The 22,464-nt window shown below is 51.7% G+C and overlaps 2 protein-coding genes across 2 annotated transcripts; both read right to left on the bottom strand.

Annotated features, from left to right (window-relative positions):
* Window positions 1-117: 117 nt before the first annotated feature.
* EMWEY_00013240 (LWamide neuropeptides, related) lies at window positions 118-16,411 on the bottom strand (the record flags this gene model as incomplete). Its single annotated transcript, XM_013483140.1, has 8 exons — window positions 118-470; window positions 693-843; window positions 1,066-1,125; window positions 1,413-1,837; window positions 1,963-1,996; window positions 2,364-2,504; window positions 2,688-6,493; window positions 6,766-16,411. The coding sequence occupies 8 exons, from the start codon at window positions 16,409-16,411 to the stop codon at window positions 118-120; spliced, it is 14,616 nt and encodes a 4,871-aa protein (XP_013338594.1).
* Window positions 16,412-18,717: 2,306 nt separating this feature from the next.
* EMWEY_00013230 (hypothetical protein, conserved) lies at window positions 18,718-21,441 on the bottom strand (the record flags this gene model as incomplete). Its single annotated transcript, XM_013483139.1, has 9 exons — window positions 18,718-19,128; window positions 19,247-19,285; window positions 19,505-19,573; window positions 19,821-19,898; window positions 20,123-20,174; window positions 20,348-20,424; window positions 20,565-20,583; window positions 20,847-20,911; window positions 21,220-21,441. The coding sequence occupies 9 exons, from the start codon at window positions 21,439-21,441 to the stop codon at window positions 18,718-18,720; spliced, it is 1,032 nt and encodes a 343-aa protein (XP_013338593.1).
* Between the last annotated feature and the right edge of the window lie 1,023 nt (window positions 21,442-22,464).

Genomic DNA, 22,464 nt, shown 5'->3' with positions numbered 1-22,464 from the left:
TATATATATATATATATACTCTGAATATAAATATCCTAATAAAAATCATACACAAGGAAAGAATTAGGTATAGAAGAATAAGTAAAGAAAAGATTAAACAAAGCACATAAATCGAAATCAACCAGCAGCGTCACCAGCTGCTGCTACTGCAGTACTCGCTGCCGCAGCAGGGGCAGCAGGATGGTAGCCTACAGAGAAGGAGAAAGCGATAACTTCTTCTGACTCGCTTATTCCTGTCTCTTCAATAACGCAAACGCCACTGCATGCATCCATTAGTAAATCAGAAACAAGAAGACCAGCCTTCTCAAACGCTTCCTCTAAAACCCCTTCCTCTTGCCGCTGCCGCTGCTGCTGCTGCTGCTGCTGCTGCTTATGTTGTGCTGCTTGAAGGAGAAGATGTTTGTTAAAGAGACAGAGGATTGGCTGGAGGGGCGGCAGCTCCTCTTCTGCTGTTTCCACCAGCGTGGCATCTGCAGCAGCAGCAAATGGCAGCAGCAGCAGCGGAAATTCGACTGCTGCTGCACTTGAATTCGCATAAATGCACACTCCTCAGATAGAACAAGACAAACAGCAAAAGCATCAACAACAGGAACAGTACCAGCAGCAGTAACAGTAACTTAGCTACAGTAAAAACGGCCCCAGAAACAACAGCAATAGCAACAGCAGCAGCAGCACCAGCAGGTTGTGTTTACATCCTTCAATCACTTTGACTTCATTGGGGGATAGACAAAAGAGGAGAGAAAAGGGAGGCAACAAATAAGAAATGTCTGTCTTATTGGAAGCAAATGCTTCTTCCGTTTGGTTGAGGTGACTGTACACTTCAGACTCAAGGGTAGGGGCCCCCTGCAGCAGCAGCACCAGCAGTAGCACAGAACAATACATACAACATACAAACACTCAAAAACGGAATATACAGTTGGGGCCAGAACAGCAGCAGGAGCAGATACAGCAGCAGCAGTAGCAGCAGCAATAGCAGCAGCAATCACAGCAGCAACAGGAGCAACAACAGCAATAACAGCAGCAACAGGAGCAACAACAGCAATAACAGCAGCAACGCTGACTTACTAACAACGATATAAAGATGGAGTTGCTGTCTGCGTACAGACCCACCACCTCCAGCGGGTCCTGCAGCGACGACAGCAGCAAAAAGAGACAATACAATAAGCGAATTGCTGTTGCTGCTGTTGCTGCTGCTGTTACAGGTGTTGCAGGTGTTGCCGCTGCTGCAACACAGTCTTACAGCAGGCACCCCTGTTGCTGCCGCTGCAGTTGTGGCAGCATGTGCTGCTGTTGCTGCACCGCCTCTCACGCCGCTGGCCGACAGCCCCACGGCATGCAGCAGAAGCAGCAACTGCTGCTGGAGGAACTGGAGCAGTACCAGCAGCACCAACAGCAGCAATGTGTTGACGCACTACTTCAGGGAGCGCAGCCGTCAAACTTTCTTCCACTAGCCGCTGCAGCAGCAGCAGCAGCCCCTTTGCTGTTGCCGTTGCAACACGGTAGCTTTGAGACCTCTCTTGCTGTTGCCGCTGCTGTGACTGCAGCACCTGCAGCAGCTGCAGCAGCTGCAACAGCAGCACAGCAGGACGAGCGACACTACCTCGGCCCTCCGTAGTCTCCTTCAGCAAACTGCGGGTTTCTGCTGCTCCCACCAGCGACACCAGCTCAGCAGCTAAGTCCTTCATGATCTCCAGCTGCTGCTGCAGCTGTTTCTGTTGCTGTTTCTGCTTCTGCAACTGCTGCTGCTGCAGTGCCTGCATCCATTGTACGAGGGCTCTTAAGGACCTCTCCCACCGCTGCAAGGGGCGGCCTTCGGAGTGTATGCGCAGGTATACATCTAAAGCAGCAGCAGCAAAACCTGCTTCAGTTGAACAAAGATTAGGCCTTATAATTAGCTGCCTCCATTTTAAATTAGTTCGTTTTTGCTGCTTTATGCATGCGGTCACAGAAGGGCTTCCATACAACTCCATACTGCCATCTTCCATACCCCATGTCTCTGCAGCAGCGGCAGCCGCAACAGAACAGCCAAAGTAGCGGTAGTAGCAAACAACAGCAGCCACAGAAATCGCAGCAGCACCAGCAGCAGAAGCAGCAGCACCACCGTCGACAGACGCAGAGCCAAAACAGCAGGAAAAACGACCGCAGGGCACCACAGGTACCACCAAGAGCAGCAGCATCAGGACCAGCAGCAGCAGATGCAGGAAGGGACCCTTACTCAGGAACGATTGTAGGGGGGGCTGTTGAAGAACTTCTACAAATGCGCAGAGATGGCGTTGAGGTTTTCTTGTGTGCTGAATTTGCTGCTGCTGCTGCTGTTGAGGTGTATATACACCCAAGAGGACGCTGGCTCTCTCTTTGCTTACCCTCAGGTTTAACGCCGTTACTTCGAACCAATCCCCTCGTAGATGCAGCGCTAGCTGCTCCCTCAACACTGCCAATAATCCCCCTAAGAAGACATCCTGCTGCTGCACTCGAGGCAGCAGCTGCTGCAGCTGCTGCAGCAACTGCAGCAATAGCACAAGCAGGACAGCAGCGGCAGCAGCCCAGGAGCACACGCAGCACACGCAGCACAGCAGCAACAGCAGAAACAGCAAACACCTTAGCTACATAACGTCGAAGTGTCTGCTGCTGTCCTCTCAATTATATCCTGATTCTTAAGCCAACATCATTTTGTGTTTATTTCTAACCGTTTTCTCCTGTATTTTAATCCTCATTAAAACCTTTTCTTCTTTCTCCTTTGGTCCCCTCTTTGCCTCCGCCAAATGCCTAGCAGAACTGTCAAACACCTCAGGGGCCCCCAAAAGGGTATTCCCATTGAGGAAGGGCCCTATAAGGGTCCTCATAGGGGCCCCGCGACCACCATATCCCTGGTGGGCCACTTTATTGGGGGCCCCTGTGGGGGCCCCCCATAGTGGGGTTTGCTTCTGCTGGGCCCCTTGCGGAGCTGTATTTGTCTGTGGGGTTGCCTTGGGTAGGCCCCCTAGGCCTTCTACGGGTTTTGCGTGAGCCCATCTCCTCTGTGAAGCCGGCACAGGATGGGTGGCCCCCAAGGGGAACGGCTGCTCCTGCTGCTGTTGCTGCTGCTGAGATGGTGGGGAGTAAACCTGAGCAGTAGATATATACGGTTGCTGGGGTAACAGCAACGCCTCCTCCCGCTGCTGTAGCTGCTGATGCTGATGCTGCTGATGCTGCTGCTGTTGCTGGTAGTGCGGGGCGGCATACGAATGCTGCACAGTGGGCTGATATGCTGAGCTCACTCCCGGGAGGGTCGCCGCTGGTTCTGCTGCTGGTGCTGCTGGTGCTGCTGCTGAAGGGCGTGTACGAGAGCCCCCTTGCTGCAATGGCAACTGCATTTGCAGTTGCTGCTGGCGGTGTTGCTGGTGCTGCTGTTGCCGTTGCTGCCGCTGCGCATTTTGAGCAGCTAGCCTGGCCTGGTGGTAGTAATGGTGCTGCTGCTGCAGTTGCTGCTGCCTCTCGCGGCGAGACACAGGAGGTGCAGTGCCGATGGTGTTGGGGTTGTTGCTGCTGCTACTGACGGGGACCTGGAAGTTTGTATTGCCGTAAGAAGCTGCAGGTGTATGCAGATGCTGTCCAGACCCCTGCTGCTGGAGCAGCTGCTGCTGCGGCCGGCTGATTGTGTTGTTACGTTGCCTGTTTCTGGGTACTTGCTGCTGTAGCATTATCCCTCCTCCTTGCAATTCTTGAGGAAAGCGGTTTGTGCTGCTGCCGTCTCCCGCTGCTGCTGCAGGGTCTGCCCACAACTCCACTGGTACTCCTTGTGCTGCTCCCTGGCCGCCTCTAGCAGCAGCAGCTGGTGTTGCTGCTGGTCTTTCCGCTGGGGAGGTTGTGGCCTGACGGCTCCCGGACGGAGGCATTGCAGCAGCTAATGCTGCTGCTGCTGGTGCTGCTGCTGCTGCTCCTCCTGCGGTTGCTGCCGCTGCTGGGCGTTCTGCCTGTCTTCGCACAGCATACGCGTCACCACCACCGGAAGCTGGATCAGTTGGCGAAGGCACTTGCTGCTGTTGCAGCAGCTGCTGCTGCAGATGCTGCTGCTCTGCGGGTCCCATCTGTCCAGTTGCTGCTGCTGCTGCTAGAGCAGATGTGCTGTCTATTCGTCTTCCGCTGAGACCAAACTGAGGTCCCGGCTCTGTTGAGATGACGTGCGGCATCTGCTGTCGTTCTTGCAGCGCTAACTGCTGCTGTAGTGGCTGCGGCTGCAGTGGCTGCTGCTGTAGTGGCTGCTGCTGTAGTGGCTGCTGTTGGTGCAGCGCTAACTGTTGCTGCAGTGGCTGCTGCAGCAGCAGCTGCTGCTGCGTTGGTTCTGCTGGTGGCTTTAATGCAGCAGCTGGCGTTTGCATGCTGGAGCCACCAGCAGGCTGCAGCAGCGCTTGCTGAAGGCCGTTTGGCCCTGGAAGAATACCATCAACTTGCTGCGGCTGCTGATGCTGCAGTTGCTGCTGCAGTTGCTGCTGCGGGGCGGTGTCGGTGTTCTGGGCGACGAAGGGTTGTTGCTGTTGCTGCTGCATCAGCTGTTGTTGTTGCAACAGCAACTGCTGCTGCTCCGGTGTTGTAGTGGGGTTGAGGACAAGGGGCGAAGGGAGCTGCGAGGCCGCTGCTGCAGTTCCTGGAGCAGACACTAGAGCACCTGCTGCTGGCTGGGTGGCTGCTCCTAGCTGCGGCTGCTGCTGTTGTTGGTGCATGTCTTGCTGTCTCTGGGCGTTGCTGACTGCATATTGGTGCATAAGAAGCTGCTGCTGCCTCTGCTGCTCTTCATGCTGCAGCCTGAGGAGTGCTTCTGTTTCAAGGAGTGGAGCTTGCTTCTGCTGCTGCTGCAATTGCTGCAGCTGCTGCTGTTGCTGGGCTGCTGCCCCCGCATCAAAGACAGCATCTAGCCCATCTGTGTGGATATTGGCAGCTGTGGTGCCAGCAGCAGCAGGAGAAAGGTTTAAATCAAATATCTCTCTTAACGAATGCAGCAGCAAATCAACGGCGGCAATGCTGCAGACAGTTCCACTAAACGCGGGGCCCTCTCCGTTGCTGCGAGGCCCTTTTGCTGCTACCACTACCGATTCAGAGACCTGCTTCTGCTCCTGCTCGTCCTCCTCCTCGTCCGGCTGCTGTTCCTGCTTCTCCTCCCGTTGCTGTTCCATTTCCTGTTCCCGTTCCTGTTGATGTTCCTGTTCCGGTTCGCGCTCTTGCTGCTGTTGTTCCTGTTCCTTCTCTTGCAGCTGCTGTTCCTGCTGCTCCTGCTCCCTCTGTAGCCGCCTGGCTGAAGGTGGGGTTCCCCCAGCAGCCCACAGCTGAGGGGCTCCGGGGAGGGCATGTGGCTGCTGAAGCAACTGCTGGTGCTGGTGGTGCTGCTGCTGCTGCATAAGGAGCTGATGTTGCTGCTGCAGTAGCAGCAACTGTTGCTGTTGCTGTTGCTGTTGTTGCTGCTGTTGCATAAGCTGCTCCTTTTGCTGTTGCTGTTGCTGTTGCTGTTCCTGTTGCTGGAGTGTATCAGCAGCAATGGCGGGAGGATTGGGTAGCCAGGGGATATTCCACTGCGGCCCTTCGGAGAGGCCGCTCAGATCTACAATCTGCTCCAGCATATGCTGCTGCTGCTGTGTCTCTCTGTATTTAAAGCAGCAAACAAGAGCTGCCTGCAGCAAACCCGCCTGCTGCGCTGCTGATTCCTCCCTCAGAGGAGGGGCGATAATATTGCCATTAGGAACACCAAGGGGCCCCCATGCCCCCTTGGGGGCCCCCCTAGCAAAATGGGAAGGCTGGGGAACAGACGCAAACAAGAATGCCTGAGCTTGCTGCTGCACCATGGCTTCTATAGGCGGTTGCTGTTGCTGCTGCTGTTGCTGTTGCTGCTGCTGCTGGGGGTACTGGTGCTGGAAGGCACCAAGAGAATGGCTAAATGCCTCTAATTGAATGGATAACAGCTTTTGCATAAGAGGAAGACAAAGAGGAAAAGGAGGAGATCTGCATCGTCCTTGTTCTTGTAGGCAATAACCAAAGGGAGAGGCAAACCCCCAACAGTCTGCATCCTTAGAACACTCCTGCCCTTCTAAGGCTTCGCATGCAACCTGCAACAAAGCTTGGTCCTCCTGCTCCTGCTGCTGCTCCTGCTGCTGCTGCTGTTCCTGCTGTTGTGGGTGAGGAGAGGTAGAAGCAGGAAGAACCCCCACAAGCACTGGACGACTCCAAGGGACACAAACGTGAAGGGGAGACACCGCAGGGCCAATGCTCACCACCCCTCGGGGTGCTGCTGCTGCTGCTGTTCGTGCTGCGTCGTCTTCTCCTGTTGGGAGGATATCTACTGGTGTGTTGATTGCTGTTGCTGCTGCTTCTGGTGCTTCTGCTGCAGTGTGGCTGACAGTAGCAGGCAGCACAGAGAAGGGAGGGGAGCATTTTCTACTAATACACACACCTCCGCCAAGACACTCCAAAGCAGCAAAGCCTAAACAAGACTCCCCTAGCCGCCGCTGTGGGGAACAGCCGCCAGCTGCTACAGAACAAAAGAATCCCTAAACGAACAGCAGGAGTAACAACAGCAACAGTACCAGCAGTAGCAGCAATAGCAGCAACAGTAGGGGGAACAATAACAACATTAGCAGGACAGCAGCAGCAAAAGCAGCAACCGCAACAGCAGTAGGAAGAGGAGACACCCGACTGACTACAGCTTCCTTCCCTTATATCGGACGAATTCCCGCAGCAGCAAGAAAGCTATCTAAGCATACTAACAACAGACGCAGCATATATTCATCAGTCACGGACCACCTGCAGTAGCAGCAATAGCAGGAGCAGCAACTGCAGCAGCGGAATTGCTGCTCACCTCTCTGCAGCAGGTGCTGTCGCATCCCGATAATCCTCTAGGGCTTAGGCTGCCCTGAAGAGACTGAAAAATGGGAGGATATCGACCTGATGAACCCAAGGCCTGCTGCTGCTGCTGTTGCTGCTGCTGATACAGCTGCTCTCGTGCCTGTTGCGAGGCATAGGGAGAGCTGCATTCGCCACGTGCAGCACTCAGAAGGTCGCAAGTGCCGTAGCTGTTCTGCTGCTGCTGCAGCGGTTTTTGTTGTTGCTGCTGTTGATGCTGAAGGAACATCTGCTGCTGCTGTGGCTGTTGCGGCAACTGCGTCTGCATCGGCGAAAGGTTTCCAGCGGCAGGTGGTGCCGTCCCACCGCTACTCCCGCTACCACTGCCAATAGTGCTGCTGCTGTTGCTGCTGCTGCTGTTGCTGCTGCTGCTGTTGCTGCTGCTGCTGTTGCTGCCGCTGCTGTTGCTGCTGCTGCTGTTGCTGCTAGGGAGGGCATCTTCTTCCTCGTCAATCCACTGGACGTCATCTCCCCAGCTTTCGTCCCACGGCACCCATTCCTCTTCATCGCCTCCCTCTTCGCCTCCCCCCTTGCCTGCAGCAGCACCAGCAGGAGCGTTAACCTGAGCTAGGAAATCTCCACGAGGAGACATGCTTCCCCGTTTCTTAACAGGAGGCCCCACAACGGATGCGTCGCCGATGTTGGCAGTTTCTGGTGATGCTGCTGCTTGTACCGCTGCTTCTCCTGGCGCTGCTGTTTCTCCTGCTGCTGACGCTGCTCCAAGTGCGGACGTGGCTTCTACTGCTGCTATTTCCCCGCTCAATGCACCTGCTCCTGCTCCTATTGCTGGTGCCGCTGCTGCTGCTTCTCCTGGTGGTGCTGCTCCTCCTCCTCGTGCTGTGCCCGAAGGCTTGACAGCAGCTGCAGGAGTGGATAGACGGTTTTGCTGTTGACGGGCGTATGCGTTGGGCCCGTTGCCTGCTGCTGCTGCTGGAGTTGCTGCTACCTTTTCAACTTGTTGTGTGTTTGCTTCTGTGTCTGTGTCTGCACCTGCTGCATGTGGGTCCTCATAGAAAACCACAGCATCCTCATCTGCTGCTGCCTCCTGTGTCTCTACTCCCCAAACAGGCAATGTAGCAGCTGCGGGCAGCAACTGGCCTGCTGCTACTGCTGTCGTTGCTACTTCTGTTGCTTCATCTATTATTGCTTCTTCTGCATCTGCTGCTGCTTCTGTTGCTGCTTCCGTTATTGCTTCTTCTGCATCTGCTGCAACTTCTGTTGCTGGTTCTATTATTTCTTCTGCTGCTTCTTCTGTTTCGGTTGTTGCTTCTGCTACTACCTCTGCTGCTGCTGTTGCAGCAGTTTCGCCAAAGGGCTTATTGCCCCTTGGGGCTGCAGATGGCCTTCTAGGAGCCAGTGATACCGGTTTCTGCTGTGGTGTTGATTTTTTTGTTGTGGCTGTCGCTGCTGCTGTTCCTCCTCCCCCTGGTCCTGCTTCTGCGAACGCCGCAATGGAGGAGCTGCCCACTTGCATAGGAAAGGCAGTGGCCTTGCCGCTTAACTGTTCATGTGGATACTCGTCTTCTGCTGCGGCTTCTGGTGCTGCTGCAATTGTTTCTGCTTCTGTTGCTGCTGTTGCTGCTGCTCCATCATGGTCTGCCTCATCTACATCGCCCTCGATGCTTTCATCTCCGCTCACCGGGCGAGAAAGAATATGTTTCTCTTCAGCAGAACTGCTGCTGCTTCTGCTGCTGCTTCTGCTGCTTCTTCTTCTGCTGGTTCTGCTGCTACTGCTTCTGCTGCTGCTCCTGCTGCTCTCTTCGACATCAAAAAAAATGTCGGCGGTCTCTTCAGGGAGAAGGCCGATTACTCCTGCTGCAGCAGAAGAGGAAGAAGGCCTCTGCAGCATTTCATATTCTTGTGCTGATGCCGTGCTGCTGCTTGTCCTGCTGCTTGTCCTGCTACTTGTGCTGCTGCTGCTATTGTTGCTGCGGCTGCTGCTGATGGCCTGTCTTGTTCCGTTAGATTGTGAGGAGCTGTTTGAGACGCCGTCTTGTTGCGGTTTCTGCATACCTGAAACAGCAGCCTCAAGAATTCCTCCTCCCCAAGCCTCTTCCTCCTCGTCCTCTTCCAACTCATCCTCAGCAGCAGCAGGAGCAGCAAGAGCAGATGCAGGAGCGGCAGCAGGAGAAGCAGAAATGTCAAAAGCAGGGTCAAAAGCCTGATCAGCAGCAGGGGTGGCAGCAAAAGTGGCTGCAGGAGAAGCAGCAAAAGCAGTGCCAGACTCATATGTAGCCGCAGAATCACGGCTAGCTGCTGCAGGTTCAGCAAAAGCAGCAGGACCAGCAGCAGCAGCAGGATCAGGATCAGGATCAACAAAAATAGAGGTGGTAGTATCAGAAGCAGTTGAAACAGCAACAGGAGCAGCATCGATAGCTGCAGCAACAGCAGCGGCAGAATGTGGTGTGCGCGGCGGCCGTCTTCTATTGCGTTCTGCAGACTCCATATGTTGGCGCCCACGAGGCGTACGCACAGCTGCTGCTGTTGTGTGCTGCTTCTCGCCTTCGTCTAAGAAAGAAAGTGAATCCGTGCTGCTGCTGCTGCTGCGGCTGCTGCTGCCATCTGACTTCCCAACAGGGAAGCCTTCTATTCGTGATAATCCAGGCCCGCCTCCCCAGACATCCCGTGGTTCCTGCTCTTGCTGCTGGTCTTGCTGCTGGTCTTGCTGTTTGTCTTGCTGCTGCTTGTGCCGCAGCTCGTGCTGCTGCTCTAGTTGCTGTTTGTGCCGCAGCTCGTGCGGCAGCTCGTCCTGCAGCTCGTGCTGCAGCACTTGGTTCCGCTCGTGCTGCCGGCCTTGCTGATGCTGTTTTCGATGCTGTTGTTGCTGCGGTTGCCGTTTCCGTTGCTGCTGCGGCTGTCCGTTGATGCTGTCTTGCCCCCTTGCCAAGGCTATATCTATCTTTGCGAGGTCATCTGCGGAGTCGATAAAAATTTCTGGGTTGTTTGCTTCTGGAGATAAATTCATAAATGCTACTGCCTCCCTGCCTCCGTCAGTGCTGTTGCTGCTGCTGCTCGTGTTCTTGCTGCTGCTGCTGCTCCTCCTACTGCTCCTGTTCCTGTTATTGAAGCTGCTGCTGCTGCTGTCGCTCATGAAACTAATGCCGCTACCCTCGCTGCTGCTGGTGCCGCTGAGGAGGCTGCTTTCGCTAATGCTGCTTCCGCCGCTGCTGCTGATGCCGCCTCTGCTGGTATTGCTGCTGATGATGCTGCTGGCGCTTTTCCCGCTGCTGCTACCGCGGCTGCTGCTGCTGCTAATTCCACTGCTGATGAAGCTGCTGCTGGTGCTGGTGCTGCCGCGCTTTTCGTTGCTGACGCTGCTGATGAAGTTGCTGCTGCTGCTGCCGCTGCTTTCCTTGCTGCTGCTTCCGCTGCTAATGAAGCTGGTGCTGCTGCTGCCATTGAGGAAGTTTATATTGCTACTATCGCTGTTTGGGAAACTGCTGCTGCTGTCACCGCTGGTGAGCAAGCTACTGCTGCTGCTGGCGTTGATGCTGCTTGTCTTGCCGCTGCTGCTGCTGGCGTTGATGCTGCTTGTGCTTCTGCTGTCTTTGATGCTGCTTGTGCTGCTGCTGTTGCTGCCGAATTTTCTGCTTCTGGTGCTACTGGTTCTGCTCTGGGGAGACGTATCAGGTGTGGTGTAGCTGCTGCTCTCCGTGCTGCCCAACTCGTCGTCGGGAGGGAGCAACAGCAGCAGCTCCTGCTGCTGCTTTTCCTGATGCTGCTGCTGCTGCCGTTGTGAAGTGCCGATGTTATTAAATTTCGTGCTCGTTTCTCCCTCTGCCTGCTGCTGCTCCAACATCATCAGCTCCTGTTGCTGTTTCTGTTGCTGCTGCACTGCATGGAAGTCCGGCACACGCTGCCGGTTCAGCAGCGGCTGTTCTTGCTGCTGGTGCTGCTGCAGTGGTTGCTCCACCAGCAGCTGTTGCGCCTCCTGTTGCTGTAGGAGCAACTGCTTCCTCTGCTCCTGTGCCTGCTTCTGCAGCACCTGCTTTTGCATTGCCTGCTTCTGCAGGGGCTGCAACTGCTGCTCTGCTTCGACCATAGGCTGAGGTCGTCTCTCTGGTGGCAGCAGCAAGGAAGTTTGTAGGTCTTCAGAGGGCTGCTGCAGCAGCATTTGCTGCTGGGTTTTCTGTCGTTGTTGTTTTTTCTGCTGCTGCTGCAGTTGGTAGGGAGGATCTTCCTCTTTGCCGGTGTGTTGCTGCAGCACATCTGCATGCTGCGGCTGTTGCTGCTGGATGTTTTCCTGCTGCTGCTCGAAGTCCTGAGGCAACTGCTTATGGAGCTGCTGTGACGGGTACTGCCGCCGCAACAACTGCTGCTGCTGCAGCAACTGCTGCGGTTTCTCGGGCCCAAGCTGTTGCTGTTCCTGTTGCCATAACTGATGCTGCTCGGGATCCTGTAGGAGGTGTTGCTGCTTCCCCAACCGCTGTTGCTCGGCAACGTGTTGCTGCAGTTGCTGCTGCTGCCAAAACTGCTCCTTCTCTGGCTCCTGTTGTTGTTGCTGTGGCTGCCATAACATCTTCTCTCCGGGATCTTGCTGGTGCATTTGTTGCTGATGCCATAAGTGCTGCTGCCTGGGATCTTGCTGATCCTCGTGCCACACCTGCTGCTGCTCGGGGTCGTGCGGCTGCTCAGGCCCCACCTGCTGCTTCTTGGGGTCTTGCTGTTTCTCCTTCCATACCTGCTGCTGCTCGGGGTCGTGCGGCTGCTCCTGCCACACCTCCTGCTGCTCGGGGTCTGGCGGCTGCTCCTGCCACACCGCCTGCTGCTCGGGGTCGTGCGGCTGCTCCTGCCACACCTTCTTACTTTTTGGGTCTTCCGGCTGTTCCTGCCACACTTGCTGCTTCTTGGGGTCTTGCTGTTTTTCTTTCCATACCTGGTGCTGCTCGGGGTCGTGCGGCTGCTCCTCCCATACCTGCTGCGCCTTGGGGTCGTGCGGCTGTTCCTGCCACACCTCCTGCTGCTCGGGGTCGTGCGGCTGCTCCTGCCACACCTGCTGTTTCCCGGGGTCTTGCTGTTTCTCCTGCAACACCTGCTGCTGCTCGGGGTCGTGCGGCTGCTCCTGCCACACCTGCTGCTTCTCGGGGTCTTGCTGTTTCTCCTGCAACACCTGCTGCTTTTTTGGGTCTTGCGGCTGCTTCTGCCACACCGCCTGCTGCTCGGGGTCGTGCGGCTGCTCCTCCCATACCTGCTGCTTCTGGGGGTCTTGCTGTTTCTCCTGCCATACCTGCTGCTTCTCGGGGTCTGGCGGCTGCGCCTGCCACACCTGCTGCTGCTCGGGGTCGTGCGGCTGCTCCTGCCACACCTGCTGCTCTGGGTCGTGCGGCTGCTCGTGCCACAGCTGCTGCTTTCGTGGGTCTTGCGGCTGTTCCTGCCATACCTGATGCTTCTTGGGGTCTTGCTGTTTCTCCTGCCATACCTGCTGCTTCTGGGGTTCTTGCTGTTTCTCCTGCCACACCTGCTGCTTTTTGGGGTCTTGCTGTTTCTCCTGCAACACCTGCTGCTGCTCGGAATCGTGCGGCTGCTCCTGCCACACCTGCTGCTGCTCGGGGTCGTGCGGCTGCTCCTGCCATACCTGCTGCTGCTCGGGGTCGTGCGGCTGCTCCTCCCATACCTGCTGCTTCTTGGGGTCTTGCTGTTTCTCCTGCCATACCTGCTGCTGCTCGGGGTCTTGCTGGTGCTCCTGCCACACCGCCTGCTGCTCGGGGTCGTGCTGCTGCTCCTGCCACACCTCCTGCTGCTCTGGGTCGTGTGGCTGCTCCTGCCACATCTGCTGCTTCGCCGGGTCTTGTGGCTGCTGCTGCCATACCTGCTGCTTCTTGGGGTCTTGCTGTTTCTCCTGCCACACCTGCTGGTTTTTTGGGTCTTGCTGTTTCTCCTGCCACACCTGCTGCTGCTCGGGGTCCTGCTGCTGCTCCTGCCACATCTGCTGTTTCGCGGGGTCTTGCTGTTTCTCCTGCCACACCTGTAGCTTCTTGGGGTCTTGCTGTTTCTCCTGCCATACCTGCTGCTTCTCGGGGGCTTGCTGTTGTTGCTGCTGCTGCAACAGCTGCTCCTTGTGTTCAGGGTCTTGCTGGTGCTGCGTCAGCATCAGCGGTTGCTGCTGTTCCATCGGTGCTGGATGGAGCTTCGAAAGCTGCTGCTGCTGCAACTGTTGTTGCTGCTGCAACTGTTGTTGCTGCTGCAACTGTTGCTGCTGCTTTTGTGGGTTTTCTTCTACCAGCAGCACTTTTTCCTTCCCCAGAGGCAGCTCTTGCAGAGGTTGCTGCTGTTGCTGCACTGGCATCTGCACCAGCTGTTGCTTGTCTCCGGGGATTTGTTGCAGCAGCGTTTGCTCCTTCGTCGGCTTCTGCTGCAGGAGCAGCTCTTGCGGCTGCTGCTGCTGCTGCTGCTGCACTTGCTGCACCTGCTGCTTTGAGTTTTGCGCCAGCAGCACTGGCTCGTGTGTCTGTGTCTGCTGCAGCTGTTGCTGCTTCTCAAGTTTCTGTTGGGGCTGTGCGATCAGCACCTGTTGCTGCTGTGGGGTTTGTTGCTGCAATGTTTGCTGCTGCGATGTTTGCTGCTGCGATGTTTGCTGCTGCGGCTGTGTGGGCAGCAGCTGCTGCTTTGGGGGGGATTGTTGCTGCAACGTTTCCTGTTGCGGTTGTGTGACCGCCAGTTGCTGCTGCTGTTGGGTTTGCTGCACGAGCGTTTTTTGCTGCGGCTGCGTGAGCAGCTGCTGGTGCTGCTGTGGTGTTTGCTGCTGCTGCGGCCGTACGAGCACTAGCTGTTGCTTCTGCGGGGTCTGTTGCACTACCTGGTGCTGCTGCGGTTGCGTAAGCAGTAGCTGGTGGTCGTTTGGGGCTTGTAGCACCAACGTTTGCTGCTGCGGCTGTGTGAGCAGCAACTGTTGCTGCTGCGGCTGTGTGAGCAGTAACTGGTGGTCACTCGGGGCCTGTTGCAGTAACTCTTGCTGCTGCCGCTGTATGAGCAGCAACTGTTGCTGCTGCGGTTGCGTGAGCAGTAGCTGGTGCTCATGCGGGGTCTGTTGCAACAACTCTTGCTGCTGCGGCTGTGTGAGCAGCAGTAACTCTTGCTGCTGCGGCTGTGTGAGCAGCAGCTGTTGCTGCTGCGGCTGCGTGAGCAGTAACTGGTGGTCATTCGGGGTCTGTTGCAGTAACTCTTGCTGCTGCGGCTGTGTGAGCAGCAGCTGTTGCTGCTGCGGTTGTGTGACCAGTAACTCTTGCTGCTGCGGCTGTGTGACCAGTAACTCTTGCTGCTGCGGCTGTGTGAGCAGCAGCTGTTGCTGCTGCGGCTGTGTGAGCAGCAGTAACTCTTGCTGCTGCGGTTGCGTGAGCAGTAGCTGGTACTCATGCGGGGTCTGTTGCAACAACTCTTGCTGCTGGGGCTGTGTGAGCCGCAGCTGTTGCTGCTGCGGCTGTGTGAGCAGCAGTAACTCTTGCTGCTGCGGTTGCGTGAGCAGTAGCTGGTGCTCATGCGGGGCCTGTTGCAGTACCTCTTGCTGCTGCGGCTGTGTGAGCAGCAGCTCTTGCTGCTGCGGTTGTGTGAGCAGCAGTAACTCTTGCTGCTGCGGTTGCGTGAGCAGTAGCTGGTGCTCTTGCGGGGATTGTTGCGGTACCTCTTGCTGCTGCGGCTGTGTGAGCAGCAGCTGTTGCTGCTGCGGTTTTGTGAGCAGCAGCTGTTGCTGCTGCGGTTGTGTGAGCAGCAGCTGTTGCTGCTGCGGTTGTGTGAGCAGTAGCTCTTGCTGCTGCGGTTGTGTGAACAGTAGCTGGTGCTCATGCGGTGTTTGCTGCAGTAACTCCTGCTGCTGCGGCTGTGTGAGCAGTAGCTCCTGCTGCTGCCGCTGCGTGAGCAGCAGCTGTTGCTGCTGCGGTTGTGTGAGCAGTAGCTGGTGCTCGTGCGGGTTCTGTTGCAGTAACTCTTGCTGCTGCGGCTGTGTGAGCACCAGCTGTTGCTGCTGTGGGGTTTGTTGTAGGAGATTGTTCTGCTGTGGATGTATGCGTAGCACCAGTTGCTGCTGCGGTTGTTGTTGCTGCTTGGAGGTTGATCCGTAGCTGCCGCTGCTGGCATTGGCTTCTTGCTGCTGGTGCAGCAGCACCACATTTTGGTTTGCTGCAGCACTGGCAGCAGATGCTGCTGGCACCTGCTGCAACGGCACAACCCTCACGTCGGTCCCCAGCGGCGGCAGCAGCAGAATGCTGTTTCCTCCATTATTGCTTTCAACAGGAATAGAGGACGCAGACAGGCCATCCAAACTTTCGCTGCTGCTGCTGCTGCTGCTGCTGTCGGCGGTGATGATGTTGATGGTGGTTTTGCTGCTTGTGTTGCTGTTGCTGCTGGTACTGTTGTCGCCCTTGTTGCTGTTGCTATCCCTGCTGCTGCTGTTGGTGTCGTTGCTGCTGGTGATTATGTATTGGCGGGATCGCTTCAATGCTTGCTGCGTTGTTGAGTGCCTTTTTGTTGCTGCAACTGATGTGTGTTGCTGCGGACAAAAAGAAGCAGTCCATGGCAGCCCCAATGGACTGTCTGCTGCAGCAGGAAGGCATAGAAGACCAAATGCATGCGTTGGATAAAGAGGGCGAGTCCTATGAGACGGCTTGTGTTTATTAGTGTGTGCTAATGCCTTTATCTGCATTGCTGCAGGAGAGACTCCCGCAGCAGCAGCAGCAGCAGCAGCTGCTGCTGCTGCTGCTGCTGTTGTTCTGTCGTTGCTATTAATTGCATCCAGCCGCAGCTCTGCTAATGTCTTGGATCCAACAGAACCACTAAACAAATCAAATAATCCTGCCTCTCCCCCGGCTGCTGCTGCTGCCGCTGCTGCTGCTGTTTCTGCTGTTCGCAGCTCCCGTAACAGCTGTAAGGCCGAACGCTTCCTCTCCTTCAATTCATCAGAAATCTGCGGCAGCAGCTGCTGCTGCTGCCGCTGTTGCTGCCGTTTGCTCTTTTGCTGGAGGTGCCTGAGTGAATCTGTGGTTGCTGCCGCTGCTGCTGCAGGTGCAGCAGCAGACGCAGTAACAGTGGCACCTGCAGGAGCAGCAACAACAGCACCAACAGCTGAAGAAGGAAGAGGAAGAGGACTGTTGCTTGTAAGGATTGTATTTTCTTTTATAATGTTTGTGTGGGGCAGGAGAGAGCGGCAGATGCCATTGATGCAGCTGCTGCAGCTGCTGCTGCAGCGGTGTGTGGCGCTGCAGCTGTCGCCATCCACTCCAGCAGCAAAGACGCAAACGTGCTGCACAGCAGACAAGCCAAACGAGCTGCTGCTGCTGCTGCTGCTTATCGCTGCTGCAGGAACAGAACTCAAGGACCTTATTCGGTGCTGCTGCTGCTGCGGTGGCTGTTGCTGCAGCTGCAGCAGCGCAGAGTTGGGTGTGTGTATGTCGGTTGGTGTTGCTGCTGCAGCTGCGTGGGTTTGTTGCTGCTGCTGCTGATCTCTTGTGTCACTGGAAAAACGACTGAGGCTATTTTGACTGCTGTTGCTGCTGTTGCTGCTGCTGCTGCTGCTGCTGCTGCTCGTATCTTTCTGACTATCGGTACTGAGCATACACCGCAAGAGGCCGCATGCAGCAGCTTCTGTGGGGTCACAAGTGTCTCCTAATCCCTTAGGAGGAGGGAGACAAGTAAAAGTAATTGGAGAACAAAGGAGTCCTCTCTGACAAAGAAAAGAAGAAGAAAAACAGGAGGAACCAACACGGGAACGACCTGGGTATAAACAAATGCCTGTACATATATACAAACAAATATACATATAATATATATACATATATAAATTCATATAAATATTAATTAATTTAATTAATTAATTAATTAATTTAATTAATTACTTAGTTATTTAATGAATTTTATAAAGATATTATTGTATAGCTCTTCTCAATAGAATATATTGCAACAGTAATAGTAGCTGCAGCAATAAAAGAAGCAACAGCAGCAGCAGCAGCAGCAGCAGCAGCAGCAGCAAGAGCAGCAGCAAAAACATCAGCAAAAGCAACAACAAGAGCGGCAACAGTAACAGCAAGAAGAGCAGCAACAGTAGCAGCAACAACTGCAGCAACAAGCGCAGCAGGGCAAGCAAGAGCAGTAAGAGACCAGTGGTCTATAAGGGCAAGGGAAAGGAATAATAGTAATAATAATAATAAAGGGGTAAAAAGGATAACCTTGTGTATCTTGAGGTGTCTGTACACTGCAAATAAGAGGGGGAGAACATCTTTTTCTTTTTTTGTCTGTAGATAAATGAGGGAGGGGAGTACAAGGATCTCCTGTAGCAGCAAAGGCATTTCCCTTTGCTGCAACAGCAGCTTTTGCCTTTTTTTGCAAGAAATAAAATAAAATACCTGCAGCAACAGAAGAAAAAACAAGAAAAGAAAGAACTGTTAACAGCCCCCTTACAATAAACTTTGTGCCGTGCATGGCGGCAGCGGCGCCTCTTGCTGCTGCTTTTTTCCCGGCTTATTCCCTCAAAAAGAACCTTATTAAGAATATTAATAACATAAACCATAAAAGGAAAGAAAACCTAAACAAAACCCAACAAATTTGCACGGGCTTTAGCCCCCATTCACCACACCGTCCTTATACTTATCTATGGGTATAGAGAGCGCCTGCTCCTAACCACTCGTCACCCAACCTGCTCATAGGGATAAAAAGGATAAAAGAGAAAAAAACATAAAAATATCAGTTGTTTTATTCAATTTATTCATTCAATATATAAAAAGGACAAAAAAAGCCCTTGAATAGTCATCATTTTCCTTCTAACATACAATAGGGCCCGCTGCAACAAGGACCCCCCTAGCTGCATTGCTACCGTGCATGACGGTTTCCAGCATTATTATGCAACACAAAAGGAATAAAATAAATGTAAATAGCTTTATTTATTTTTATTTATTTATTCAATAAAATATTTCAACAATAACAGGTAAAGAACACACAAATGTAAGCTCTTAACCAGTGCTGCCGCTGCTGCTGCTGCAGCCGTCTCGCCGTGCTATCAGGCGCTCGGACCATTCCCTCGTTTCGTGTGCTTATTTGTAGCCCTTTCCCTGTTAATGATGTTTTTTCATGTTTTATTTAATAAAAAATAAAATAAAAATGCAAAAATGCGCGAAATTTCTATGGTTTAACTCCCTTTTGCAACAAAAGATGCAGAACAACCAACGGTCCTGTAACAGATCGGCAGCAGCAGCCTCAATAATTTTTATGTGTTTTCCCTCTAAAATTATATTATCTTTGTTTATTTTAATAAAATATCAATAATTTATTTTATTTTATTTTTTTCTCCATTTATAGTAAACGCACAAGAAGAAAAGATGCTCTGCATGTCCAGCAGACGGCATCCGCAGGAGAAGTTTAACGAAGAGAATAAATAGAAAGGACGATACAATAATAAAATAAATAAAATAAATAAAATAAATAAAATAAATAAAATAAATAAAATAAATAAAATAAAAAAGAAGAAGGGCTGTGTCTCCATCATATCCGTAGCCCTAATTCATCTTTTTATATAAATTATTATACACAATTTACTATTTATAAACATGTATCTAAACAGCAGCAGCAGACCATTAGGTAGACCTACTTAAACCCTAAACCCTAAACCCTAAACCCTAAACCCTAAACCCCATACATCTAACGCAAAACCCTAAACCCTAAACCCTAAACCCTAGATGACTGGATAAAGGATATGTTAGTATAAAGGAAAAGGAGAAAAAAGGAATTGTTTGTTGTTTATAATGTATATAATAAGAAAGCCAATTAGGATAAATATATAAATAAATATATATATATATTATTGTGTATAAATATAGCACAATAATAAAAAATAATAAAATAAATTAAATAAAATAAATAAATAAATATTTATTCTCCTCCATCACCTCCATCACCTCCTTCTCCTTCTCCTTCTTCTTCTTCTCCTTCTTCATCATCTCCTGCATCCTCTGAATCTCCTGTGCTGCTGCTATCATCATCATCATCATCATCATCATCATCATCCTTTTCTTCTTCGTCATCATCTTCTTCTTCTTCCTCGTCATCATCATCATCATCTTCTTCTTCTTCTTGTTCTTTTGAATCCCCTGCACCATTACTATTTATTATATTATTATTATTACTGCTGCTGCTGCTGCTGCTGCTGCTGCTGCTGTTCTTTCCACTACGAGCTGCAGCACCACCGGCCTCAAGCGCCTCCCCCTTCGTCTTCATTCTCTTAGATTGAGGCAACGATGCCGCCTGTGCTGCCTCCCTCTCTAAGTCTCTCCTTATTGCCTCCTATAGCATAAACCCTAAACCCTAAACCCTAAACCCTTAAAAATAATACTAAACCCTAAACCCTATATCATGCTAATCCCTCATAAACCCTAAACCCTAAATGCTACAAACAACGCACCGCTGCAGAAGACGCCGCGCGACGACGAGGTCGACCTTCCTGCGCCAAACACGCAGCAAACCCTAAACCCTAAACCCTAAACCCTAAAACCCTAAAACCCTAAACCCTAGAGTGCTAAGACCGGCAGAAAAGGAGAGCAAATGCGACAAACAACGGCTGCTGCATTGACCTCCACAATTGATACTCAATGTCTATACAAAAACACATAAACCCTAAACCCTAAACCCTAAAACCCTAAACCCTAAACCCTAAACCCACGATAATGTTGGAGGCATCCAATGACGACAATTCCTTCCTTGCCTCCGCTGCCAACTTCAGCTCATCAAGCTGCTCGCACAAGCCATAAACCCTAAACCCTAAACCCTAAACCCTAAACCCTTAAACCCTAAACTTGAATAAACCCCAATAAACCCTAAACCCTTGTACACCCCAAGCAGCAAAACCCTAAAAAGAAGCCCTTCTCCGCTGCCCCTTGATTTCTACTATAAGGGAGTATGAAGGCGCTGCAGCAGCAGCAATGAAGAAGACTGTAGAAAAAAATTAGGGTTTAGGGTTTAGGGTTTAGGAGGCGAACCTTATCAGGGGGTGGCAAAGACTTCCATGACTCCCCTAAATTATTCTCTATAAATGATAACACGCGAGATTGAAGTTCCTGCATATACCCCACAAACCCTAAACCCTAAACCCTAAACCCTAAACCCTAAACCCTGATAACCTACACTATGCAGACCCTAAACCCTTAGAACTCTAAACCCTAAACCCTAAACCCTATACAGAAAGTTAAACCCTAAATTCGTCACCCCACAACCCCCGCCTAAACCCTGGATCTAAAACCCTAAACCCTAAACCCTAAACCCTAAACCCTCGTAAGCATACCTTGCAGTAGGCATCAGGGTCGTCCTTAGATAGACCCCTGTAAGCTGCAGGCCTGAATAGGAGAACAAACAACAGCAGCAGCAGCAACAGCTGCAGCAGCAACAATAGCAGCAACAGCTGCAGCACCAATAACAGCTGCAATAGGAACACCAGCAATTACACAACGCCTGCAGCAGCAGCAGCAACAGAAGCAGCAGCAGCAGCAGCAGCAGCAGCAGCACTTACCCCATCCCTAAAGCTTTAACAGCTGCCTGCAGCTCTGCTTTTGCTGCAACAGGAATACAGCTGTCTCCTCCTCCTCCCTGATAAAACACCAAACCCCAAACCCTAAACCCTAAACCCTAAACCCTAAAGCTCCTGCAGCAACAGCACCTGCGGCAGCAGCAACTGCAGCAGCAGCAACTGCGGCAGCAGCAGCAATTGGGAACTTTTTAGTACTAACCGCCACTTCATCGAAGGGACTGCAATCAAACAAAAACAGCAGCAGCAGCAAAACAGCAGCAGCACATGCAGCAGCAGCAGCAGCAAATGCAGCGGTATGGTGGTGTATAATGCCATTGCAACTGCAGCAAAGTGCTGCTCTCTGCTGCTGCTGCTGCTGCTGGAAACTTGTTGCTGCAGTTTGGTGCTATAGTTCTCTCCTGCTGTTTGCTGCTGCGGTTTGCTGCTGCAGTGTGCTGCTGCTGCTGCTGCTGCTGCTGCTGCTGCTGCTGCTGCAACGCACTGTTTTTGGTTCATCGCTTTTGCTGCGAATGCTTCGATCTCCTCTGCAGACGATGCAGGGCAAACCTGAAGAAAAAAAACCACACATCTGCTGCTGCTGCTGTTGCTGCTGTTGCTGCTGTTGCTGCTGCTGCTCTTGCTCGTGTTGCTGATGGTGTTAGTGTTGGTGTTAGCGCTGCTGGTAATGCTGCATCAGTTGGTGTTGGTATGTTGCAGTGACGAGTTGCTGCTGCTGCTGATGTTGGTGCTGCTGCTACGCTGTCGCTGCTGTTGTTGCTGCTGCTATTGTTGTTGCTGCTGCTGTTGTTGCTGCTGCTGTTGTTCGTGCTGGGTAGAGAGGAGCAGCTGCTGCTGCTGCATTAGTGCATGCGTACAACTTCCTTAACAACTCTCTCAGCAAGTTGTCTCAGTTGCTGCAGTTCTTCTGCTGCTGCTGCTGATAAATTAAACTTTTGCTGCACCAAGGAATAAGCAAACTCTGCTGTACATTCTTCCTTAGGCTTTCCTATACAACCACGAGCAACAGCAGCAGCAACACTACCAGCAGGAACCTTCTCGTGCTGCTGCTGCTGCTGCTGCTCAGCTGTTTCGCTCATTTGCGAATACCTCAATCAACCTGAGGTGTATAGACAGCACAGCAGCAACAGCAGAGAAGATACAGCCGCTGCAGCAACAGCAGCAGGAGCATCAGCGACAGGCGTTCCTGCTGCAGCGCGCGTGTGGACTGAAACAAGTGATTAATAGGGGTTAAATTAACAGGCAAAGAAGAACAAACAAATACATAAAAAAGGAGCAGCAGCAGCAGGAGCAGCAGCAGCTAAAAACGCCACCCCCCTTCCCCCCCTAGGCTCTTTCTTTCTTAATATAATGCCATTTTCCCTGCTACAACTGCGGTGTATGTACACCCCATCCCCACGTACGTTAAAAAAGTAATTAAATATAAAAATAAATTAATTAAAAGTAATAAAAAGAAAAAAAAATAAATCTGCACCCCCAAAGAAAAACATCTTTTTATTCTTCCTCCTCTCTTGTCAGCCCGATTGTTGCATGCAGCGGTGGCTATTTATACCTTTCTTTTTACGCTATTTTTTGTTTATTTTATTTTATTTTATTTTTATTTATTTATTTTATTTATTATTTAATTTATTTCCTCCTTTTTAATGGTGTATATACACGGGTACATACACACTAGCACCCTATATGGTCTATGCATCCCCCCTACTGCCTTCTTGCGCCTTCTGTTGCCTATAAGAGGCTCTTTTTATTTGTTGCTTATTTATTTAATTTATTTAATTAATTTAGTTAATTTAATTTAATTAATTTAATTTAATTTAATTTAATTAATTTAATTTAATTAATTTAATTTAATTTAACTAATTTAATTTAATTTGTTTGCTTCCTTACTTGTCTATCTGCGCTGCTATTATTTTTATGTGTTAATTAAATCATTTATTTATTCAGATTTATTTATTTTATTTATTATTAATTAATTAATTATTAATTAGTTTAATTAATTAATTAATTAATTAATTAATTAATTAATTAATTAATTAATTAATTAATTATTCCTTTAAAGTTAAAAATCAGAGCGGAAAAACATAAAAAGCAATGCAGCAAAT

The sequence above is a fragment of the Eimeria maxima genome, genomic scaffold, assembly GCF_000499605.1.
Source record: "Eimeria maxima Weybridge genomic scaffold, Emw_scaff97, whole genome shotgun sequence".
Classification (NCBI taxonomy): domain Eukaryota; phylum Apicomplexa; class Conoidasida; order Eucoccidiorida; family Eimeriidae; genus Eimeria; species Eimeria maxima.
The sequence above is the reverse complement of the archived record's forward strand: the minus strand, read 5'-3'. Positions and strand labels throughout refer to the sequence as shown.